Source organism: Eubalaena glacialis, chromosome 5 (genome assembly GCF_028564815.1).
Source record: "Eubalaena glacialis isolate mEubGla1 chromosome 5, mEubGla1.1.hap2.+ XY, whole genome shotgun sequence".
NCBI lineage: Eukaryota > Metazoa > Chordata > Mammalia > Artiodactyla > Balaenidae > Eubalaena > Eubalaena glacialis.
In genome coordinates, this window is record NC_083720.1 from 95,496,532 (window position 1) to 95,518,743 (window position 22,212).

The following is a 22,212-nucleotide window of genomic DNA, read 5'->3' on the forward strand; positions in this document are numbered from 1 at the left end:
TTATTATTATTTCTAACTTTTTTGTTTTGTTTTTTAACTTGCAGTGCAAGCTTCACATAAAGCCTGGCAAGCCAAGGATGGTCCGCATTCACCTGCTTTTGCAGTAATATTGTATCTCTGCCATCTGTGTCCTTTTATTTTGTTTTATTTTTATTTTTTTCCCTTTCCCAGACACCATATAACTATTAACTCATTTTGCTGAATGTTGTTCAGTGGTGGAAAATGATAGAACAAGGGGATAACAGCAAAAGCTATGTGCAGCCGGACTTTGTTTATGGAAAGCAAATGATTTGCCTTTTATGCCTGTTCAGAGTGGCAGCAGGAAGCATGCCTGTTCTGTTACTTTTATGTTGCTTTGGACCAAGGGAAGGAGGCTAAATTGCTACATGTACGTCTGACAGGAAAACTTTTCACCGCCTCAGCAGCTGACTATAAACCTGAATAGCCATGACCACTTGCTCTTCTTGATTATTCGTCTCCATGACGCGAAAGGCCCTGAACTCCCTTTGTCTCTTCTCCACACCTGCCCTGAACCAAGGTAGCTTTGTATGTAGGCAGAACGGTGGGTAAGCTTTACCTGACTTTTACCCTTGCGTGGATTTTTTTTATTACTATAATAACATTATTTGGCCTGGGTTGTGGGTCTGTTCAGACTGCCTGTCTCCTCTTATGGCTTTAAAAATGTGTCTGAACCCCTGTGTCTCAAATCCTGGCCAAGTGGGGTTGTAATAAGAAAATGATGAGTCTTTTCCCTTGTGTCAGGGCAACCTTGGCGCTCTCACAGATAGCCCTCTCCAAGGCTGGATCAGACAACCTTGTTTAGCAGAAGGATCTTTTACTAAGGATGATGGGCTTTCCACAACCTGCTTACTACTTACAAGATCCAGTCTTTTCATAAACACACCTAAGTCTGCTCTCAGTAGGCTGAGAGAGGAGGGCCTAATGACTGATTCCAGGATATCGAGTGCTTCTAATAACAGTTTTCAATAATTATGAGGAGAAATTTTCCAGAAATATTTAAAATAGAAAATCTGTTATAAACTCTATCATCTGCAGCACAAATTTGAGGGGGGCCTTGTCAACTTAAGGTAGAAATGGGAAGGAACATAATATAAACCCACAAGTCAAGAAAGCAGAAATTCAGCTTCACATCCAGTTTCCTTGCATAGTCTCTTTTTGATATTTGCAATAAAGGCATGAAGGAATAGAATGGCTGGTCTTGCAAATCCAGTTGTCTTGAAGGAATTTCCTCACCTTTTCCTTCACCAAGACTAGCTCTAACTGCTCTTTGCGTTTAAGGCCCGGTGCCCCATCAACAAGGGTTAGGACTTAACCATATGGCAGGACATAGACTACATGCCAAATTTGTATGGAAAAGGGCATATCTAATTTCTCTTCTGTACTTTTCCTTTTTGAGGCTTATCCTTTCATTTCCTTGATTTTTTCCCCTCTAATAACAAGATACTCGCAGCTTTCTAACTCCGTAGTCTCCTGTTTCTTACTTGAAAGAATAACATTTCTCATGAACCTGATACTTCACCTCTGCATTTTCCTTTTGGCCTTCACTAGTCATACATTAATCAAATAGGATAGAATACACACACACTTACACACACTTTTTTTTTTTTTTAATTAATAAGTCTCTAGTTGATTCCAATGAAGACTTTTTCCCCTTCTCTTTATCCTCAACCACACTATTATGGGACAGAAGAAATGGTCGTCCATGAACTGATTTAGGCTTAATTAGGCAAAGTAAGAAATCAGTTTCATGGAAGCCGAAACTAAGCTGGGATAGAAACTGCAAACCAGAAGCAGCAATAGTGGTATAAAGACAGGCTTAGGAGCTACTGGACCAATGTTTTTGTTTTTGCTTTTGCTTTTTTAATGATTCTAGTCTGAAGCTGGCTATTAGGCGGCATGCTGATTCTAACCATGGGCCGAGTTTGCTCAGATGCTGTGCACCAGACAGAAGCTTGAATACTTGTGTTGTATGCTTGTTCCAGCCATTGCTTGTGTGAGCATTTTCATGCCTTGTAACGGGAAATACACTTCTAAATTCTAAAAATGCATCACTTTAAAATTTTCATTTTACATGCATCACTAAAGCCTTTTTAAAGTGAGCCTAGCCACGAAAGGCATCCAGCTGACTTTTTGATTCCAAGATTGTTGATTGATTGGATTGATTTTTTTTTTCCTATTATATTTTTCACAGAAAAATAAATCATATGGAGAGTCAGGGAATAAAAAGTCAAAGAAAACATGTAAAAGCTTTTTTAAAAAATGCATTGCTTCTGAACTTTTTTCTGCCCCTGCTCCCTGGCCCTGTTTGGTTTGTTATTGCTGCCCTCTCTTCTTTCTGTATCTGTGCCTTTTTTCACAGTAGTCCTTGGCTCTGCACGGAATAAATGATACCCTCAAATCTAATTGGATGTGCTTTCGCCTTTGCATGTAAGTACGGCAGTAAGAAACCTTTGAGACCTTTTTGACTTTTTAAAATTAGAGAAACAAATGGGATAGGTGGATTTTTTTTTCCCTGGAGGGGGGTAGGGAGGTATTGGTTTGAGTAGCCTTTGTTTTTTTAAAAAACAAACAAACAAAAAACCTAAATATATTTAAAATGGCTCACATTTATGTCTTTTTCCCAAGAAACACAGAGATTTGACTTTTCCTTGATATCAGTGTGCAAGTCAGAAATTACTAACCCCAGTCTGTGTTCTACACAGCATTGTGGGTTCCTTGGATATTACAGAGGGTCCTTGGTTTTCTGTGTTTTTTTTGGTTTTTAGTGTTTCATTTTTTTTTCTAGGTTTTTTGTTTTGTTTTTTGTTTTTTGACTGCACCACGCGGCTTGTGGGATATTAGTTCCCTGACCAGGGATTGAACCCATGCCCTCGGCAGTGAGAGCGCGAAGTTCTAACCACTGGACTGCCGGGGAATTCCCAGAGGGTCCTTGGTTCTGACTGTGTAATTAAAGTTAGAATGAGAAACTACTACCTTCCACTAGAGAAAAAGCAAGAGGAAAATTTTTTTTTTATTTTAGGCTCCCTTTATGATTGCTTAATTTTTGGTGATCTTGGTTTAATGGTCTTTCCCTTGTGCTAACTACTGGCAGGGATCACCTTTTTTTTTTTTGGCCAGCTCTTGCTGGCTTCTCCCCACATCTTTTGTTCAACCATAATGACCATCTTTTTGCTGCTTCTGGACTTTAGATACCCATAACAGTTGTAAGTGCGGTAGGATGTGATGGAAAAGCACTTAGGAGAATTTACTGGCAGTTTAGAGACTATGTTTTCCCAACTTAGGCTCTTTATTAATTGGTAAGGTTTTGTCCAGAAAGGGCACCTCAACCAGGGGAACGTTTAACAAAATGCTGGGCACAGGTTACTCACCTTCCTTCTCTGCTTTGTGATCTCACCAGCAATAACACTTCATATCTTGTGCACCTCAAAGACTCGGTTTCCTCACTTTCTTGACATATCCATAAGTGTTTCATATACAAACTGTTGAATCGGGTTTTTCAGCTGTTACCAACCCATGTCATACTGTCTCTGTGTGGTCCTACCAAAACTGTCCATTCAGATCCCTTTGCTTTCCCATTTGCAAGTGTCTGAAGTTGTCAAGTCTCAGCTTCCAGAAGTCTCGGTTCCATTGACAGGATACATATGTGATGACTCTTTAGGGGAAATGATGACGTACAAAGTCTAGATTGTATGTAGGTATGAAGGGAATTTTTAAAATAAGTTGAAGATTAAGCTGTGAACAGCATTAGAACTTTGTCTATTTCTTAATTTTAAAATATGCTGATATGCCTTAAACTGTAGTTGTAGATCATTGTCATTTTGCTGTTTGAAAATAACCAATGTGTTTTTAAAACTGTTGTGTAATCTACTTTCAGTGTTAATGCAGAATTGTCATATATGTAAACTGCATGTTAGACACTTGTCTTTTTTAAAAAACTAAAATAATTGTATTGATGTGAAGCATATCATTTTTTCAAGTATGAAAGTAATCACTTAGCAAACTTGCTTGGTAATTTGGTGTCTGTTAAGGTAGGAGAGTGGCGGACAGGTAATCTATGCATATATCACTAGTGCCAAGACATAAAGTGGGGGAAAATATATTTTTACCCAAACATTGTGTGCCCTTTTGTGAGTTCTTTTTAGTCACCGTTTGATATGCAAATGTACACATGCTTATAATGTTGGATAAAAGAAGTAGGGATGAAAGAGTCTCGTGTTTTCCTACCTTGTCTGGACTTCAAATGCTACCATCTGGGCAGCACCAGCTCCTCCAAGATGCTTGCCACGTGATGTCCTGTACGTCATATTACTGTCTCTGCCACCCTTTCTCCCCGACTCCCGTCCCCTTCCACCCTGACTAGCGCCCCACTGCCCCAGCCGAGGCGTCACCCCCCCCAGCTGGGCTTGAGGAAGTCATCCCTTTACTGACACACTGCTGTTCTTTCACAGTTTGTTGTAGAGAAGCTCCTTTTTTTTTTTTTTTTTTTTTAAGCCTTCAAAGAATCAAATTTGAATCTGAACCTTTCTTTTTTCTCTTCTGTAGCTTCTTCTTTATGTAACCATCCTGTTGACAAGCCCTACTCTCTCCTAATGGACATAGAGCATTAGAAGAGCAGGAGCTGTCTGTTCACACGTGTTGGGGAAGAGTTACCTCATTTCCACCATCGCCTCCTATTCTTTTAAAGTCTGGGTCAAATATTGCACTGCTGTTTGTATTTGTCAATGTCTGTTTACAAACCACTGCCCATAGTGGTTACTTAAGTGACTTATCACCACCAAAAACAGTAATACCTAATACTACTACTTAAAAGGAAATTGAATGAAACAGAAAACTTGGGCCAAAACCCAAGGTAGCCCTGTGTTGGGATCCTCTTGCTTAGCTGTCATGTTCTTGAAGCTGCTGATGCAAGAACTCACGGGCTGAAGACAGCATGGACCCTAATCTGAGGGTCCACAGACTTGATCTCTTGTTAACTCCAGACCTCTGTCCCATGAGTGACATTCTGAACAGACCTATCAGGACCCTCAACCGTCAATCAGGTCATAAGATCGGGGCAACAATTTTCCTTCCTTTTGTTAGCTTTATGGGTTGTTTTGAAGTTTGGGATTTTTTTTCTAAACATTTGATATTGCATGAACAAAGATGGCTGCATTTTTTTAATTTGGAGTGTTCTATTGATACAATGTTTTTATTTTTCAGCTGACCGTCTGCCTCTTGAGAGAGAGAAGTGGGCATCCTTCCTTTAAATTCAGGAACCATTGTTGTTTTATTTGACTCTTTTTCTGTTACCTGCACCCCTTATATAAGTTTTTGGGGTTTGGGATTCTGTTTTGGGAAAAAAGTTTTTCCTACTTAGCCAGTTCTGTTTTATGTATTGGTTATTCAAACTTAGCTTTGGTATCAAAATTATGCCAATTTTAAGCTCAAGGGGAAATTTAAATGAAGCTTAAGTCACAGAATTCTGTTTAAGATGCTCTCCTCATCTCAGATACAACAACAACAAAATCCCTGTGCTGTCACTGGGATTTTGACCTACAAGTCTTAATCATGTTTAAAATGTGCCAGTGTTAGGTAGATGACTTTTCTGCCTCTAGGACTCAATTTATATTTAAAGGTACCTTAAAATAACTTTCTGGCCCATCCCTGCCTTTTTATTTATTGCGAAGCTCTTCTTTACCTCGTGTCCAGAGTTTTTGTGTCCTGGACCATGGAAACAAACCCCCGACAAGTACATATCCTGTCCCAGACAACAGCAACATTAACTTAACGTTGGTTCTGATCAGGTGGCTTACTCCACTGTGTCTGCAAAAAAAAAAAATCTGCTGGAAATCACTTAAAATACACCCACATGCAAACACACACTTCTGCCAGTTGAGTCTGTGAGTTCTAATGCTGACTCGTTTGTGACAGGCTATTTTATTAGCAGCCACCTCTTAGGTGCAGTTTTTGTAGTCAAGGTACAATTTTCAAATTCATTTCTATTTTAAGGCATGAACACGCATTTTAAGTTACCTTTTCATTTCATTACTTGTCAATAGTCTGCTTATGTCCATCATTTTTAGCCCCATAGTAGGTGGATATTGGTGGCGTGAATTGCATTTGGTAAAGATCTTAGGAGTGTTCCCTTGTATTTAAGAATGGTAACATATGCTTCTGTTGAAAGGTGAAATGATGAAGCAACAGTCCCTGCTTCTTGAATCATTTGATTCTTGGGAAGAGGTTATTTAGACCAATTGGAGGAGCTTGCTGGCAAGGGGCCTTCTTTACTTAGAAAGACACTATTATTAAATGCAATAAAATCAGGTTCATCTGAGCCATTAAATGATTAAAATATAAGAGTCAAGAGCCATCCCCTCCATACTACAGTGTAATCTGTAAGGATAGAAATCTGCTAATGATGTGACCACTGGTTTGGGGGTGGATGGTGGGTATCAACTCCTTAACTGATGCTACAGCATGACATACTGTCAGTTTTGTAAGTTAAACACAAACGTCCTATTGTGTGAAACCACTGTGATTACTAAGTACAACAATTGGATTTATTTTTAAACTTTTAATATTTTAATATCAACTTTACCCTATCACTCATATTTTAAAAGTAAATTCTGCATCAGATTGTAAAGACATTTTTTGGGCAATATTTAAAAAGCAAATTAGGCAGTATTTTTTTGTTTAAGTAGAGAAATGTGTAATCTATTTCTGCTATTCCCTTTTTAGTCTTCAGGTTGGAGGAAGTGTAATGGTAATCATCTTAATGGGAGGGGCGAGGGAACTGGCTATTACACGCAGGTTGGCCTCTGTTCAGTTATCTAGGGAAAGTGGGTAACAGACACCACTGGTCAAGTACACAGCTACCCTCCATTGATTTGGCATTTTACTTAAGGTGGTTCCTTTTCTCAAGTGTTGATAAAACTGGTAGGTTCTCAGGTTCTCTTGGCTGACCAACTAAGAGATACGAATAATAAAAACTACTCGCTTATTCTAAGCTAGATCGTTGAAAAGCAGGGAGAACTGAGCCTTCTGAACCTATTTCTATTGGTGATAGGCTTTTTATTTTTCATACAGTCTTTAAAAAAAAAACCTTACTTCAGATACAGACTCGGCCTTATTGCTGAAAAGTGTAGTCTAGATGGTCTAGTTGAGATAGGCACAGCACACGTATAAAGGAGAGACCTGATCTGAATTAGTATGTGCTGAGCTGGGTCAGATAAAATTAGGTCATCTTCCCAATAGGCTTGACCATACTTTTCCCCATCAACTGTACCTAAACGTCCTTCTTAGTTATTTTGGTTATTTTTCTGCCTATCATTGTCCCAGCTTATGGGTAAAAGTTCTGGATATCTGAAAAACTAAGTACATAATTTTCAGTGTATTTAAATGACATTTCTATGCAAAACCTTTTGCTTTGCAGATGACTGTCATCTTTCCACCCTGGAGACTGACAGTGTTGGCAGTGTGGCTCATTTTGAAGATCCTTGTACTTGAATCCTTAAGACCATGGTATTTAGTCCTTGAGACTGATACCGTCTGGCTTTCAGATCAATCTCTAGCAAACAACTGGCACCCTCAGGGCTGGTGTAGAGGTTGAATGTGTTAATCTAAAAAGACTAATTGCCAGCCTCGGTATCTGCTCACCTCGCTTTCCAACCTTCCTATTCTGACAGGTAGCTGTTTACAAATGAGATCTTTTGGTTGTTAGTGGAACATCGTGGGAGGTACAGATGAAGACTTCACATCTGCCTCAAATCAGTTATTTGCATGCTGTGAGTTGAATGGCATTTCAGTCCGCTATGGAAACTTCCTTTCAAAATCATGGCACCTAGATCAGAGGAGGCAGAGGCTATTATTACAAGGTTGGTCCCTGTCAAAAAAAAAAACTTGTGTATGGGGGGGAGGGGGCAGAATAACATTCCACGAAGAACTCTGCTTAACCATGCCTTCTCTGCACAGTGCGTTGAGAATGCTGAAGAGTTGCAGTTCTAGCTCTCATTGCCCTTTATTTATATCCATCCATCTTTCCCACCCCCCCCAATACTTTTTTTTATTCTATATACTCCACCAGGCCTACATTAGGTACTGTGGATGTAGCCACACACTATGAATTGCATGTCTCTCTGCATACCTCAAACACGGCAAATTCTGGGGGTAAACAGAAAAGGTAAGCCCTTTCTATGCTAAATTGTGAGAGAGAGTATTCTGAAAAGCGAAACCCACCCCCACCCCCAATTGCTTTTCAGTGGTTTCTTTCTTAAGGTTGCCCTGCTTTCTGGAGTGTCCTCTTGCTAACAAAATAAGCTGTTTCTGAGAATGAGAAACCAGTTCACCGGGCCTATGCTTTTCTACACTGCCCTACTGTTGTGTAACACAGTAAGGTCAACAGTTTTGGCATCTGATCTGCTATGAAGGTTGTACTTCAAGAGTCAAGAGAAATGGAGAGGTTCAGCCTCCTGGGAACTTCAACACTAGAGTTTTGTGCTCTCTTCAGATTTCTCTATCTGATAAGACGTTCTTGGTTACCTCTCATGACACCTTTTCAATAATCAAGAGATGGCACAGGGAGAGTTATGTCTGTGTGCTACACATTGGTCTTACATCATAAAAACCACTGCAGATGGTCCCTGACTTAAGATGGTTTGACTTACAATTTTTTGATTTTATGATGGTGTGAAAGTGCTATGCATTGAGTAGAAACCATATTTCTGAATTTGGATCTTTTCCTGGGCTAGCAATATGCAGTTTGGATGCTCATTTTGCTGGGCAGTGGCAGCAAGCTGCAGCTCCCAGTCAGCCAATGCAATCACAAGGGTAAACAACTGATACACTTAGAACCATTGTTTTTCAATTCAGTATTCAATAAATTCCATAGAGTATTCAATACTTTATTATAGAACAGACTTTGTGTTAAATGATTTTGCCCAACTGTAGGTTACTGTAAGTGTTCTGAGCACGTTTGAGGTAGACTAGGCTAAGCTACGATGTTCAGTAGGTTAGATGCATTAAATGCATTTTCGACTTAAGGATATTTTCAACTTACGATGAGTTTATCGGGATGTAACCGCACTGTAAATAAAGGTCTGTAAACTCATCAGTATGGTGAGGGAAAGCTTTCATTTTAACTCCTTAATGCAAGCTGTGCTACAAAGCCTGTACTTCATCTTTTCTGTCCTAATGATTGGTCAAATCCAGCTCAAAATGAAAGCAGCAACCTTTTGGGAGTTGGCTATTTTCAAATATTCTCAATCGTATTTCGAAGTTATCTTGCAGGACCAAACAATGAACAAGTATTAGGATTTTTAATTTGTAAAACTTTTTTTTTTTTTTTTGGTACGAGACATACTTAGCCACCATCTGTCCCAAACCACGGCAGATATTGCTAATTTCCCTCAGTCCCACATGCACAGGCCTCCTATGGCTTAAGTGATGTGAACTTGTAACTGCAAATGATGCTGATGCATTGCTTAGTAACAAGTGAGTGCTCAACTGCTCATTCCCACACAGTAAGCCCAGTTTCTCCCTGAAACTTAAAAAGATGTTCTATTTTTCTAAAAGCACCATCTAGTGGCCAAAGCTCAAAACATTATAAATGAGCATAGGAGACATTCTCCTGTTAACACAGTTTAAAGACTAGTTTCAACAATTTTGGAGGCTTCAGAAATAACAATTACATGTTAGACAAAACATCGTATCTCAAAGCTTTATCCTTTATATTTGATAAGTCAGAAATTGAACCCTGTTAAAAATCCTTGGCTATGTGGACAATTCTCTAATCTTCAACCTGCTATGTCCCAGGATGGTTGTGAGGACATCTGGCACAGTATCTTCCCTTTCCAGTTGAAAATGTACAAACTACCTTAAGGATGAAGATAACAAGGCTCCCCATTATGCTTGCTGAGCATCAGTGGCTTTAATCACATTGTGCTGTTTTGGGCAGTAATGCTCAAGGACAACTTACTTTCTTGTTTCAGGAACTCCAAAGGAGTGAATTAGAAATCCTGAAAATCCAGGTATGTAAAGAGAATAGAGAGGACATACATACGTGTTGGTTCTAACAACATAGGAGAAACGAAATAATACTTCTTCGGGGGCAGACGCCAATGTCTTAACTCCCTCAATAGCAGGAATGTAGGCTCAGATTCTCATCAGCGTGGCCAAGTGAGGAGCTATGCTATAGCTTCTTTCAGAGCCAAAGGCATGGCATCAGGAACATTTCCGACAAATCATTTATATCAGTCTTTTTAACTGGCATTTGAGAGCACTCTCCTTTCCCAGCCCTCCCCTCCACACTAATGTTAAGACATCATCTGCAGAAAATTCAGTTCTCCACAGATAACCAACTTCAACCCTGAAAGACAAGTAATTATTCGGCTACTCCTAGTAAGAGCTTCAAGAGCTAGAGCGTGCACTTTCACTTCTGTTGAATGGAGGATTAGAGAATAACTAATTTCTCCCATCATGTTTATTCCCTTGCCTTTGCAGAGCCTTTGTGAAATAACAGGTTTTCTCACCACCAGGAGGCACCAGGCAATTGTGATCCATAAAGCTCAAGTTTCCAAATCTTGGAAGAGAGTAATTGTGCTGTGATGCCAAGATTTAAGACAGGTATCTTGGGACAGGCTAATGAAAATAGTTTCTGGTAAAACAGGATCTAATTTAACAGTAGGAACATTCTTAATGAAAAGTTCCACACTGTTCAAGAATGTTTTGCTTTTTTCTGTCTCAGTCCGTGAGTTCAGGCCCCAGAGAGCCGAAGTTCTCCAAGAGCTCGTGGTAGCTCAGGTCTCTGGGACAGTGGCAGGGAGATGTAACTGAAAGGGTGCTCAGGAGGGGCTGGTCTCCAAAGTACTATCATTTAACTGATCTATGGGTTAAATAAGCTTTGAGGCATGAGACCTAGCAGCAGCCCAACCATTCCAATTCAGTTTCCCATGAAAACAATACTTTTTTCCAAACTGATTAACCATCAGTTTTTGATTAGGAAGCCTCAAGATCAAGAAATTAAAATATTATTTCTAACTTCTGTACAATCTGTAGCAACTGGACCACAAATGAAATATTCTGATTCTAGACTCAACTTTATCCCTAGCTTTCTACATAACAAAAATGTTCCTCATTTGTTAAGTGGAAGTGGGCAGGGGGTTAAGTAGCATTTATTTTAATGATGAAAATTTGTAGTTGTGGACTTCCTGGAGCCCCCACAATTCAGGAGAATTAAGAAACAGAACCAGATGAAGATTAGGATAAGTGGGATTTTTTTTATGTGTATCTGCAAAGCCAGCCTCATGCTGTCTTCACCCCCAAAATAGTTCATTCTTCTATATTCCTTCTCACTCCCTGTACTTACTTACATGTAAGTTTCCCCCTTGATTGGACTATAGCAGGTAGCCAACCCTACCATAAAAGAATTTAAAAGTCAAATGTTGACCAGAGAATACTCTGGCTCTGCTAAACCAGAAGAAAATCAGTGGCTTAAAAATGACAGGTTGTCTAGATACGGGTCTGTGTCTGCCCTCATGGCTCCTTAAGCTAAGAATTCACTGTTTGGAAGGTCACAGTCCCCCATGTCAAAACCTAAACTCAGTCACGTTTAAATCCCCCCTTTCTTCATGTTTTATTTTCTGCCAGCATATTAGGATTTTTATCATCTTCCGTAGTTGAAATAGCAGTGCCTAACTAATCAAGAACTTGCACTTCTTCACAAGCAGGAAAAAAAGAGATAAAAAGGTTAAGGACAACTTTTATTGCTACCAGAGGCTTTTATCATCAGTACATGGTTCTGACTGCAGTACCTTCTTCAGGCTGCACAGGGAGCTCAGGACCCAGAAGTCATGAAGAGAAATACAGGTAGGCTGGGGAGGCAAGGGGATTAACTTTTATCAAGAAAATCCTAATAGCTTAACATAAAACTAGGGTACTGAATTCAGTTATTACATGTTACAGACCCAAATCATAGAGCTGCTCCAACATCTAGACAGTCTCTCCTACTGATTATAAACGAGTGAACTGAACAGTTTTTTTAAAATCTAATTTTAGTTGTTAACATGTTTCTTTGGTGAGCACCTGGATATATTAAATTTATCACAAATTCTATTTTACAAATGTCAAAAATGCTTCCAACAAATCTTAAGAGTGTGCTAATCACATGCCACTTTTAAGCTTCAATTTAAGATAAAAATGAAAATATTAATTTTGTTTCCAAACTCTAGAAATTGAAAGGAGACAAACAAAAATCAACATGGTAATGGGAGTTCTTTTTCTGTTACCAACTCTGATTCATAGACAATTCTGAAGTACCTTTTTCAGATTAAGTTGAATTTGAATCATTGATTAAACATGGCTGTCACTGAAATAATTTGTTCACTAAATTGCTAAAAATAAATTTTCAGGGTTTCCTCATCAGTGGAAGTCAGGCTATAGATCAACATGCATAAAATTCATTTAGTATTCAAAGCAGCAGCAAGCAAAAGCAAGAGGAAAATTAAATCAGGATTCTGGGACAAGGTTTGCTAGCTAGGAATTTTGGAACTTAAAAAAAAAAAAACACTGAACGTGAATTTCTGACACAGGGTAATTAATCTACATTACATTTTAGCAGAGAAAAGGGTGGAAATGACAAACACTACGAAGAAATTTTTTACTTAAAAATTTTTTGATCTTGAATTTTACACTTTTTTTGGTCTTTAAGTGCTTAAATAATGTTGAATTATAATTAGCCATACAAGTCAACAGGGTTTTTTTTTCTGGCTTATTTCGAATCAGCCTGATAAGGTATATACCTTTATACAGCCTATCCTGTTTTCCATGTTCCCATTCCCACAGTAGTCTACCTTAGTTTGCACTTGAAGGTAACACCTGGAGCTACATGACAGAAACAGGCTGCAAAGGTGGACAAGGGGAAGTATGTCCCTCTTGCCTTGATAAATCAGTGCCACACACAGAACCCACATTTTCTGAAGCATTATCTTCATTATAGAGCCGTTTGATCCCATCATAGAAGTCGTCCACTTCCATTTCCTCTACTTTGCGTTTAGCAGAGGTATGCTTGCACCCATTGGCAGCTGGGAGATGATGGCAGAAGGCTGCTGTACCTCTGACTGGCACTTCTGGTTTGCTGTTGTCCTTGGAGAAATCTGGGCCTGGGGCAGAGGAGGGTTGTAATCTGAACACTCCTTTGTCACAGGTCACCAGGGTGTGCTTGAGGGGACGGTAGACATAAACGGAATTTAGAGGCAGGGAAGACTGCAGAGTAGAAAGGTGACGTGCCACAAGCTCCCGACAGTGGATCAACTGGGAGCTATCCATCTGAGCCAGGGGGAAAGAAAACACAAAGTTGATAATTAACATAGGCGCTGCTCTGTCTGTCATCTTTGCTGGCCACTTTTTCTCCCCGTGCCCTCTGCCCCCCAAGATTTCTCTCCCCACATCTTTTACCTCAAACTCGTCTACTCCTCCAGCCTATCATTTTTAGAAATTGTGTCCAAATCTGCATTTGTATTATAAACTTCTTTGGAACTTGAATTCTTTATTTGCAATTGTATGCTGTACATCTTCATGAAAGCTGAAATTATTCTCTTTTGTTCACTGCTATATATTCCAACATATGCTTTTGTTCAGGCTATCTCCCCTGTCTAGAAGGCCTTTCACCCTACCCTCTTTGCCTCTTCCAACCTCCTTAGTGAAGACCAAGGTACAGATAAACATAAAATCCATTAAGCATTTAAAGAAGCAGACAGAGGCAAGAAAAAATTTAAATAAGGGATGGGGAAAGGCTGGCTAAGAATTTTGAACAACTTAAGTATTTTGTTTTTAAAACAGTAAATGGGGACCTTTGACACGTTATATTTTTGTAGAAAACAGCAGAATTGACAACAATAAGAAAAAACGTTCTTGCTAGTGTTTTTAATTTGGGAGTTTCACTAATTCCTTCTTATCCTTCAGGATAATTCAGGTATCAGTCCTTTCTGAAGCCACCCTCGACTCCCCTTAACCCCCCAACAAACCCAAATTTCAGGGTCATCTGTTTTTGTATCAACCTGTCATCATACTTACACACTGTATTAGAATAATCTATTTAACCATTTATGCTTTTCTACTATAGACTACAAGATCCCAAGAGGTAGGCACTGTATCATGTTCATTTTTATTCCCTAAGTTTCTAGCACCAATGACTGTACCTGGAAGGCCTTCAAAATCTTACTTGTGATAGAGTCTAATTAGTTGCTCTTTGCCTTACTTTCCCTGCAATTATAGCTCTAGTCAGAATTCCTCTAGCAACATATATTTCTCCCTATTCAAATTTCTTTAGCGGCACCCCAAGTGCCTGCCAGAAATAATCTAACCTCTTTAGCTTGGTATTAAGAAGGCTCTCCACAATCTGACCCACCCCTCTTTTCCAGCCTTATTTCCTCCTACCATATCCCAATTTGTGCTCTACATTCCTGCCAAACAGGCCTGCTCTCTACTCTGCACAAATCTTGCCCTTTCTTACTTTATACCCTTGCTCATCCTGTTTCTACATGTTGAAACTGTATTACGTATTCCTTCCAGGTCTGGCTAACTGATGCCACCTCCAGGAAGCCTATCTTGACTATTTAACTATCGGGGATCACTTTCCAGTCTTATATATTCTATATATAATCAATTCTTATTCATACCTATAAAACCTGTAGCACACAGCATGCCTTTGCAATACCACAGAGAAAATAAATAAAGGAAAATAACATGCTCTGCAAGAACATATTTGGTGACAAAATTATTTTTATCTCTAAATATACTCATTACTTGTTACCCAGGAAAGGATCAGTGGAAAGGAAGACGAAAGGCTGGTGTTAGTCACCACGTAGTACAAAGGTAAAAATGTCTGAAGTTGTCAGAAACTATACCCGAAAATGACCATTTTTAATATCTACTATTTTGTTCACTAATCTTTTTCCCCTAGTTTGAAAGGCACTAGATAACACCCTAACAGGTAAGATATTATTAACTAGTATTAGAATTTCTTTTCCTCTCTTAAAAGAAAAGAATTATATAGTAACTTTCAAGCTTACAACTGTAGGCTAGAGCTTATCATGTCCCAGGGATGTGGAACAAGCTAAGCCATGCTAAAAACAATGGAACAAAGCACACAGGATAGGGATGGGGCTTCAAAGTTCTTTAAGGCAACTGGTACTCTAGGCAGGTACCACGCTTCTTCAAAAAGCCTACAAAAGAGAGGTAACAGAAGAAAAGACAGGAATTGGGAAGTGAAAAGAAGGCTACAGGGTAAAAATTATTATAAGTACCTAGGTTTAATGAACTGTTCTTTAACAAATGAATGACACTTAATGGCCTAGAAAAGTAAAAATATCACAAATATTCTAATGCCTTGGTCACTGGGCATAGTATCACAGAAGAATCCTGAAAAAAAGACATGTATTTCAAGTAAAAGGAAGACTATTTATGTCACTATAAACTTCCTCTGTGAAAATAGTAAGTAAATAGGGAGTTCTATTTATAGGTGAGGACTGGCAGAAAATGGGGCTAGAAAGACAATGAAGGTTATGCAAACCAATACCATCTAATGAACTCTACTTCCACCCAAGTTAAGTCCTTTGTCTAAAATAATGCATCAAAATAAATTTCTTCTAATCTACTACAACCTAAATTGTTCTAAGAAAAAAAAATAATATGGCCCTCATTGAGATACAGTGGAGGAAACAAAATAAGCACATATACTGGAGTTACTGCAACTTTAGACACAAGTCCTCTAATGAAATTGTTATAAAAAGATTTAAAATGAACTTGTTCTGATTGCAGAGTGTCAAGAGAACATTTAACTATCTCCCCAAATTCAAATATGGTAACCATTTTAAAGCATCCCCTGCAACAACAAACAGAACTATAATATAGCTCACCAAGGAGGTAGGGTAAATAGCATTGAAAGTTTACAGAGCAGACATCCAAATAGGTTACTGATGGGAAGAGGGGATCAGAAGAGCATGATGTAATTGGTTCAGATGGACCCATAAGGTTCAATGGACAGCATAAAGCACTGAAAATACCATGCAGTGCAGTAAGTAGTCTGACTTTAAGCACCTTTAAGAAGAACTAGAAGACGCTGGTGGGGAAGGTCTGCTTCCTTAACTCCATACTCTAATTTTAAACTACACCACAGCAGAAACATCTACTTTGACTAGTGCCTGACTAGGGACTAGGAAGACCACCACACTAATCTGGGTAGATTTAACATCCTGAGATCATCAAGGTGGACCACATCAGTCAGAAAGAGGAGAACATGAGTATAGCCACAGAAGCAGAGCAATGAGAGAAGGGGTAAGAGGAAAGAGAGGGTTAGCTCTCCCAGAATGATGATCAACAACAGGTAGCAAAAGAGATAAGAGGGGTGGCGATGGGGGCGGTGGAGTGGGGAGTGAGGGGACTAGGAGGGACAAAAGGAAGCTTGCCTTTCAAACCAGGGAACACTCACTGTACTTTGTCTGAAGTCCAGAGGGAACACAGGCAGGGTTGGTGATAGTGGGCCCCCTCACAGCATGAGATGTCTATGATGGACCATTAAGCAGTCCTCTCAAACCAGGACACTGGGAAACATGTCAGAAGTAATTCCAGCATGATCTTACCATCTGATGCAAGAACTTCCTAAACTAGAACCAGAAATCCAGGAGAAACATCTGATATTACTATGGCCTTGTCATGGGTCTAATTACAAAGATATTAGACTTGGTGTTCCTACATGAACACAGGTGAACTTAGCAAAGACGACTGAGTCTTAAAGAATAAGGAGCCACTCAGATTTGGGCCACGAGGGTTTCAGAGAATTGCTAAAACCAAGTCTCAAAATCTCTGAAGTTCTGTGACCTTACTTGTTTTAAACTGTCTTCCTTATTATAACTTGACTACTACATGAAGCAGAGACTTTTTAGAATCACTGTATCCCCAATGCCTTGATCATAGATTTCTCAATAAATGTCTGTGGAATATAACTATATACATATACAAGAGAAAGGAACAGTGGTTTTCAAACTATGTCCAAATAGCTTATGAAAGGGAAGAGGCCATGTTGAATAGGACTGCATCTGATAGGCCTGTGCCCCAAACACACATTACAAAGTAATACTTTACTACTTAGGATTTTGGGATTGTGTGTGTACAAGATTTTGTTGGGGGTGAGGGAAGGGTTCCAGTTCTAAAGGAAACTCTTAAAACCACTGGACTAGAATCTTCAAGGTTTCTGTGGTATGGAAAAAGCACTGGGGTTTTTTATTTTTAGTTTTCTTTGCTACTAAGTTCTGTGTGTCTCTGAGAAAGTCCCAAGTTCCCTGGGCTGCAGCTATAAAATAAAGGAGTTGAATGATATGATTTCTAAGAAGGTTCCTTCAAATTCCAAGCTTATAATAATAATACTTGGGGAAAACAGTTTCAGTGAACACTTTCTTCTAGCACCAGAAGACTTAATAAAAGAGAATAAGCAGATTCTCTAGTGTTCTTCAGTAGAGAACAAGCCCTCAAAGCTACAGAATATACATGCTATTTACATTCTTACTATTTATGCTTCGAAGCCTGTCCTTTCTCTGTGACAGTAACTCTTCATATAGCACATTTTCTCTGTACTAGGTTGGAAACAGGCACAGAGACCAAGTCATGGAGGCATTTAGAAATATGTCCTTTGTTCCAATAAAAAGATGAAAAATGTAGGAGGTAGGAGGTTCTCTTAATGTCCCTTCCCCTCCTTCCGCAGTCTAATGTAAAAGATTAATATTCAACTTCATTTTCCAACACTCTAGGTAGGCAAAGTAAATGTTCTGTGCTACACTATTCACTTATGTGGTAGTTTATGTTAGTTTCTAAAAATTCTCACTAAATAGTAACTATCTCCTTGGGTTTATTTTCATTATAGCATTTATTTCAATGCAAAGAAGCACTTCTCAATTATTTTAATCTAACACATGCAATTAAAAGAACATAAAGGAGAAATAGCCTTTGTTACACTAACATCATGTTTCCCAGGGATACAGGACAAGCTGAGCCATGCTAAGAACAGTGGAACAAGACACATATAAGAGGAATGGAGCTCTAGTTGATATATTGCTCTGATCATCATCATCATTCTTTTTATGAAAAGACTCTCAGCCCTTCTCTGCTCACAAACTAGGGCATGATATTCTCAGCTGAGAGGTTGCACTGAAGTATACCTTACATGTCTGGGTCTGCTAACTTTTATATCTCATATCTATAAAATCGTCAATTGTAACTATCTTACCAAACAACAAATTCAAGTATTCTCTCTTCTTTTATAGAATTATAAGTTTTATTAGCTCAATAACTGCAGCTCTTTGCTATAGTTCTTTTTATATTACAAAATGTTTTTAAGCTCAGAATTTAACAGACTCTGCTCTAAATAACACTCAGTGAAACAAATCAGAATAACTACTGCCAAATGAGAATAAATAGGGACATATATATTTAAAGGGAAAGTAGGTTCATAAGTCTTTTATGGACTCAGTTGGCCGAGGAGTATGGTTTGCAGCAGATCTAAACTTGTAGGTTCTATTTGGTGACATGAATAGAAGCAATAAGGCTTCTCTCCAAGTTGCTGCTAACACACAGCACCATTACTAATTTTTCATTTGAATGAGAATTTTCTCCCCTAAACTTTTACTTTTTATATAGACGGTTGATAAAAATTTAACTGACCACTAACAGTTTATATCAATTTGCAGATACAAGTTATTAACCAATCTTAAGCAAGAGTGAGAACTACCAGGACTTCAGAAAGTCCTGGAACTTCAGGAATATAGTTTCTATTTGCCAAATACTTCCCTCTCTAGCCAACAATAAATTATCTGCTTGTCTAAAAAAGTAACTTCTTGCAATTTATGTTTTTGACTTTTATAAAATGAGTAAGTCAGAAGTACTATAATGAAACCTACAAATATAGCTAGGAATGTTCTTCATACAAAACTAATCGAGAATATATTATCAAGAATCTTACTAACTTTTAAAGTAATCTAAAAGGGATGAAAAGAATCAAGAAAATACTATCTAAGCTTTAAAAGGAAAAAAAGACATCTAACACATAAATTTGAAGTGTGTAAAACTATACTCTTCTCTACTCTTAAAAATGAGTTTCCATTACAAGATTAAAATGTCTCTTAGTTTTATAACTATCTGCTAACCCTATGTATCCCAATAGGAGAAAAAATTTAAAATAAACACTATTTAATTAGACTGACACCTACCTGTGCTTTCTGAAGCAGTTCAATTGTAAGAGGAAGCCAATCAGGAATGAGTTTCTCCATTTCCAAACTAACCATGGCCAGGGCAAGCATGGATCCTTTGAATTGCAGAAGTTGGCTGCAGGCCATACAGTGAAGTAATTGCTTGGTAAGGACTGCCAAATGTTGAGATGGGCTCAGTTTGGGCAAACTAAAAAGCAACTGAGGCCTAGTTGACACTGCAATGGCATGGAACTAAAAAAAATAAAAAAAAAAATCACAAGAACATCATTCTAGTTTTACTCAAATGTCTAGATAAGCTATATACAGAAACTGATGTAACCTCAGGTATTACTCAATTTCTAAGTTTGCAATTTTAGCTTCAATGATTTGACATATACCCCAATTTCTCATTTTTCCTTGGCTAATTGCAATAATTTTCCTTTTCCTAAAAATCAGAACAACAACAAAAAAATGAGTGGGCAATCAACTTTTCAAGTTACTGAAATAGGACTACACATTCAAATAAGAAACTAAAAGATTTCAGGTATATTTACAATGTGAAGAAAATCCAATGGTGTGGCTGTGTGAAGATCCCAATTCAACTTATCCAGAATAATTCTCTCCATCCTCAGAATTTCAGATGAAGAACATCCACAGAAACTATCTCTTGCCAACACCTTCAGTACTGGTATTCTCTATCCAAAGCAAAGGGGGATGGGGCAGGAGGACAGGACAGAAAAAAAATAAACTCATTTTTCAGTTTTTGTTTTGGTAAACAGAAAACAATAAAAGGATAATTTCAAAAATGAGACATGACTAATCTTTAAAGGAAAATATTTACCTCGTCTTCCTCAACAGTCTTGGCAGCTAGGAAAAAACAGCTGATTGCAATACAACTCAGGTATTTTGGGTGGGCCTAAAATGGGGAAGAGAGAAAAAGCAACTTCAGTGATTCTTCAAAAAGTTAAAAGAGTTAAAAGTATGCACACAATTCTATGGAATTCAATTAATCTGATTCCTACCCATTGCTTTCTAAGATCAGAGCTAACTTTTAACTTCATAACCTCAGCCTTATTATACTCTATGGAAATACTAAGACCATTCCATTGTTGGAAGTTCAACCAATGCTAGTTAGCCAACGTTAATTTCTATCCAGCAGAGATGAGCTTGATTTTAGAAGACATTTATTTATTTAATAAAATTCCCCAAATTAAAAATATATCTGTGTATTTTTTAAGCTAGTTTTACTCTCTTTGCCTGTTATATCAGTTAGATTAACATACTAGGTGTTAGGGGAATTAAAGAGAAAGAAGGGAAAATAAAATGAAGGCTATTAATATATTTCACATGCTTTTAAAAATTATGGGATGCTAGCAGATGAAATTTTCTAATTAAATGTTCACCCAAAAAATTATATATTCAAGATCCATGATAAGAATGAAAGGCTCCTAAATATATACAGAACCAATTAGTGGGGAAAAAACCTTTCTTGGGTTTGACACCCATAGGAGGGCTTGAATTTGCCTATTTTCCTTATCTATAGTAAGTAGGCACACTTTCTACGTCATTGGTAGAATAAGGGTTTACCAACCCAGCATCAGAATCCAATTTTAAATAATCAGGACAGGGATTTCCCTGGCGGTCCAATGGTTAGGATTTGGTGCTTTCACTGTCATGGCCTGGGTTCAGTCCCTGGTCGGGGTACTAAGATCCCGCAGCCGCTCGGTGCAGCCAAATAAATAATCATGATAATTTAGTCCAATTATATTGAATGACACAGAGATAAGTTATATAACCTAAAGAAAACCTGTTTCAACATTTATTTTATACCTAAATATTACATTCCCATGAAGCCTTGGGGAAGGCTTCTGATGACCAGAGTATGGCCTTGATTAATTATTTAATAAACATGCCAACCAATGACCATTGTGCCTCAGTATAAGTGGCAGACTGTCTAGGAATCTTCCAATTCTCTGCCCGTATGAGAAATAAAAGCTAGTTCAATACTATCAATGTTTTTAAATAATCATTAATAATCAGAATATTACTGTTTAGAAAGCACTGCCATAAATATATCTTCTTTTACAGATGAGAAAACAGTCTCAGAGGTTAATGGACACCACACAAGAGATCTAGAAAGTGAAGTCAGATCTTGTTGCTAAGACAGTTTTCCAGGTTCCCTTATTTCTCCATGTACACAACATATCAAAACCATGTCCCTGAGGTAATCAGAGTTCATTACAAAGAAAAGAGTCCAACAGTTAACAACTTTGGGTAGGAAATGCAACCTCCAAATCAAGGGCACCAATAATAAATTTAGTACTGAGAAGAATCCCAACAGCAAATATATGGGTGTGTGTTTTTTAAACAAACAGTAGTTCTCAATCCTGGATGTATACCAGAATCATCTATGTAGTTTGTTTTTGTTTATTTAAATACAGATGTCCAGATCTCACCTACTAGAGATTCAGATTCAGTATGTCTGGGATAGGGCTCGAGGTCTATTATTTTTAAAGAATTTCATAGTACCTTCTTCTGCACAGCTGGGATTGAGGTTCCATTCACTGTTGCAGCCCTTTAATGGTCTGCTTTAAGCACCTTTAAACTATGAATACATTTTAGATGAATTGTTTCAATATAGATTAACCATATCTAAGTATCTGATGCTAGTAGCATGATAGGACCCATTAAATAAGCAATATGAAAGAAATGATATTTTACTTGGCAAAATTCTCTAATTGTTCCAGAAACTTCCCCTAAATCTGCTTAAAATGTTTAATAATAAGGCCAGTAAAAATCTTCTCTATGATAGAAGCTACAACAAGTCCATTAAAATTTTTGAGGAATATACAACCCAAGAAACGACACTAACCTCAAACGCATCTTTCTCTGTGAAAGGGAGATTAGCTATAGTAGGGGACTAGGGAGAACGGAGGGGGACTTGATGCTGAGATAAATGTAGGCATCTCAGATAACCCAG

The 22,212-nt window shown here is 38.1% G+C and overlaps 2 protein-coding genes across 6 annotated transcripts in view; one reads left to right on the forward strand and one right to left on the reverse strand.

Annotated features, from left to right (window-relative positions):
• Positions 1–5,296, forward strand: part of SEPTIN11 (septin 11) — a 90,270-nt gene extending 84,974 nt beyond the window's left edge. Inside the window, exon 10 of one of the 3 annotated variants that reach the window (XM_061192388.1) lies at positions 5,221–5,296. In XM_061192388.1, the coding sequence (XP_061048371.1) occupies positions 5,221–5,224 (4 nt within the window). In that variant the 3' untranslated portion in view covers positions 5,225–5,296. Of the gene's footprint in view, positions 1–44; positions 4,189–4,563; positions 5,102–5,220 lie in introns of those variants that run through there. The other 2 variants (XM_061192386.1, XM_061192385.1) reach the window with 2 other exon arrangements.
• Positions 5,297–11,743: 6,447 nt separating this feature from the next.
• The window catches only part of CCNI (cyclin I), a 31,719-nt gene continuing 21,250 nt past the window's right edge, over positions 11,744–22,212 (reverse strand). For all 3 annotated transcript variants that reach the window (XM_061192391.1, XM_061192389.1, XM_061192390.1), the window contains 4 exons: positions 20,074–20,148; positions 19,787–19,927; positions 19,254–19,484; positions 11,744–13,320 (listed from right to left, as the gene is read on the reverse strand). In XM_061192391.1, coding sequence (XP_061048374.1) covers positions 12,877–13,320; positions 19,254–19,484; positions 19,787–19,927; positions 20,074–20,148 — 891 coding nt within the window. In that variant the 3' untranslated portion in view covers positions 11,744–12,876. The remainder of the gene's footprint in view (positions 13,321–19,253; positions 19,485–19,786; positions 19,928–20,073; positions 20,149–22,212) is intronic.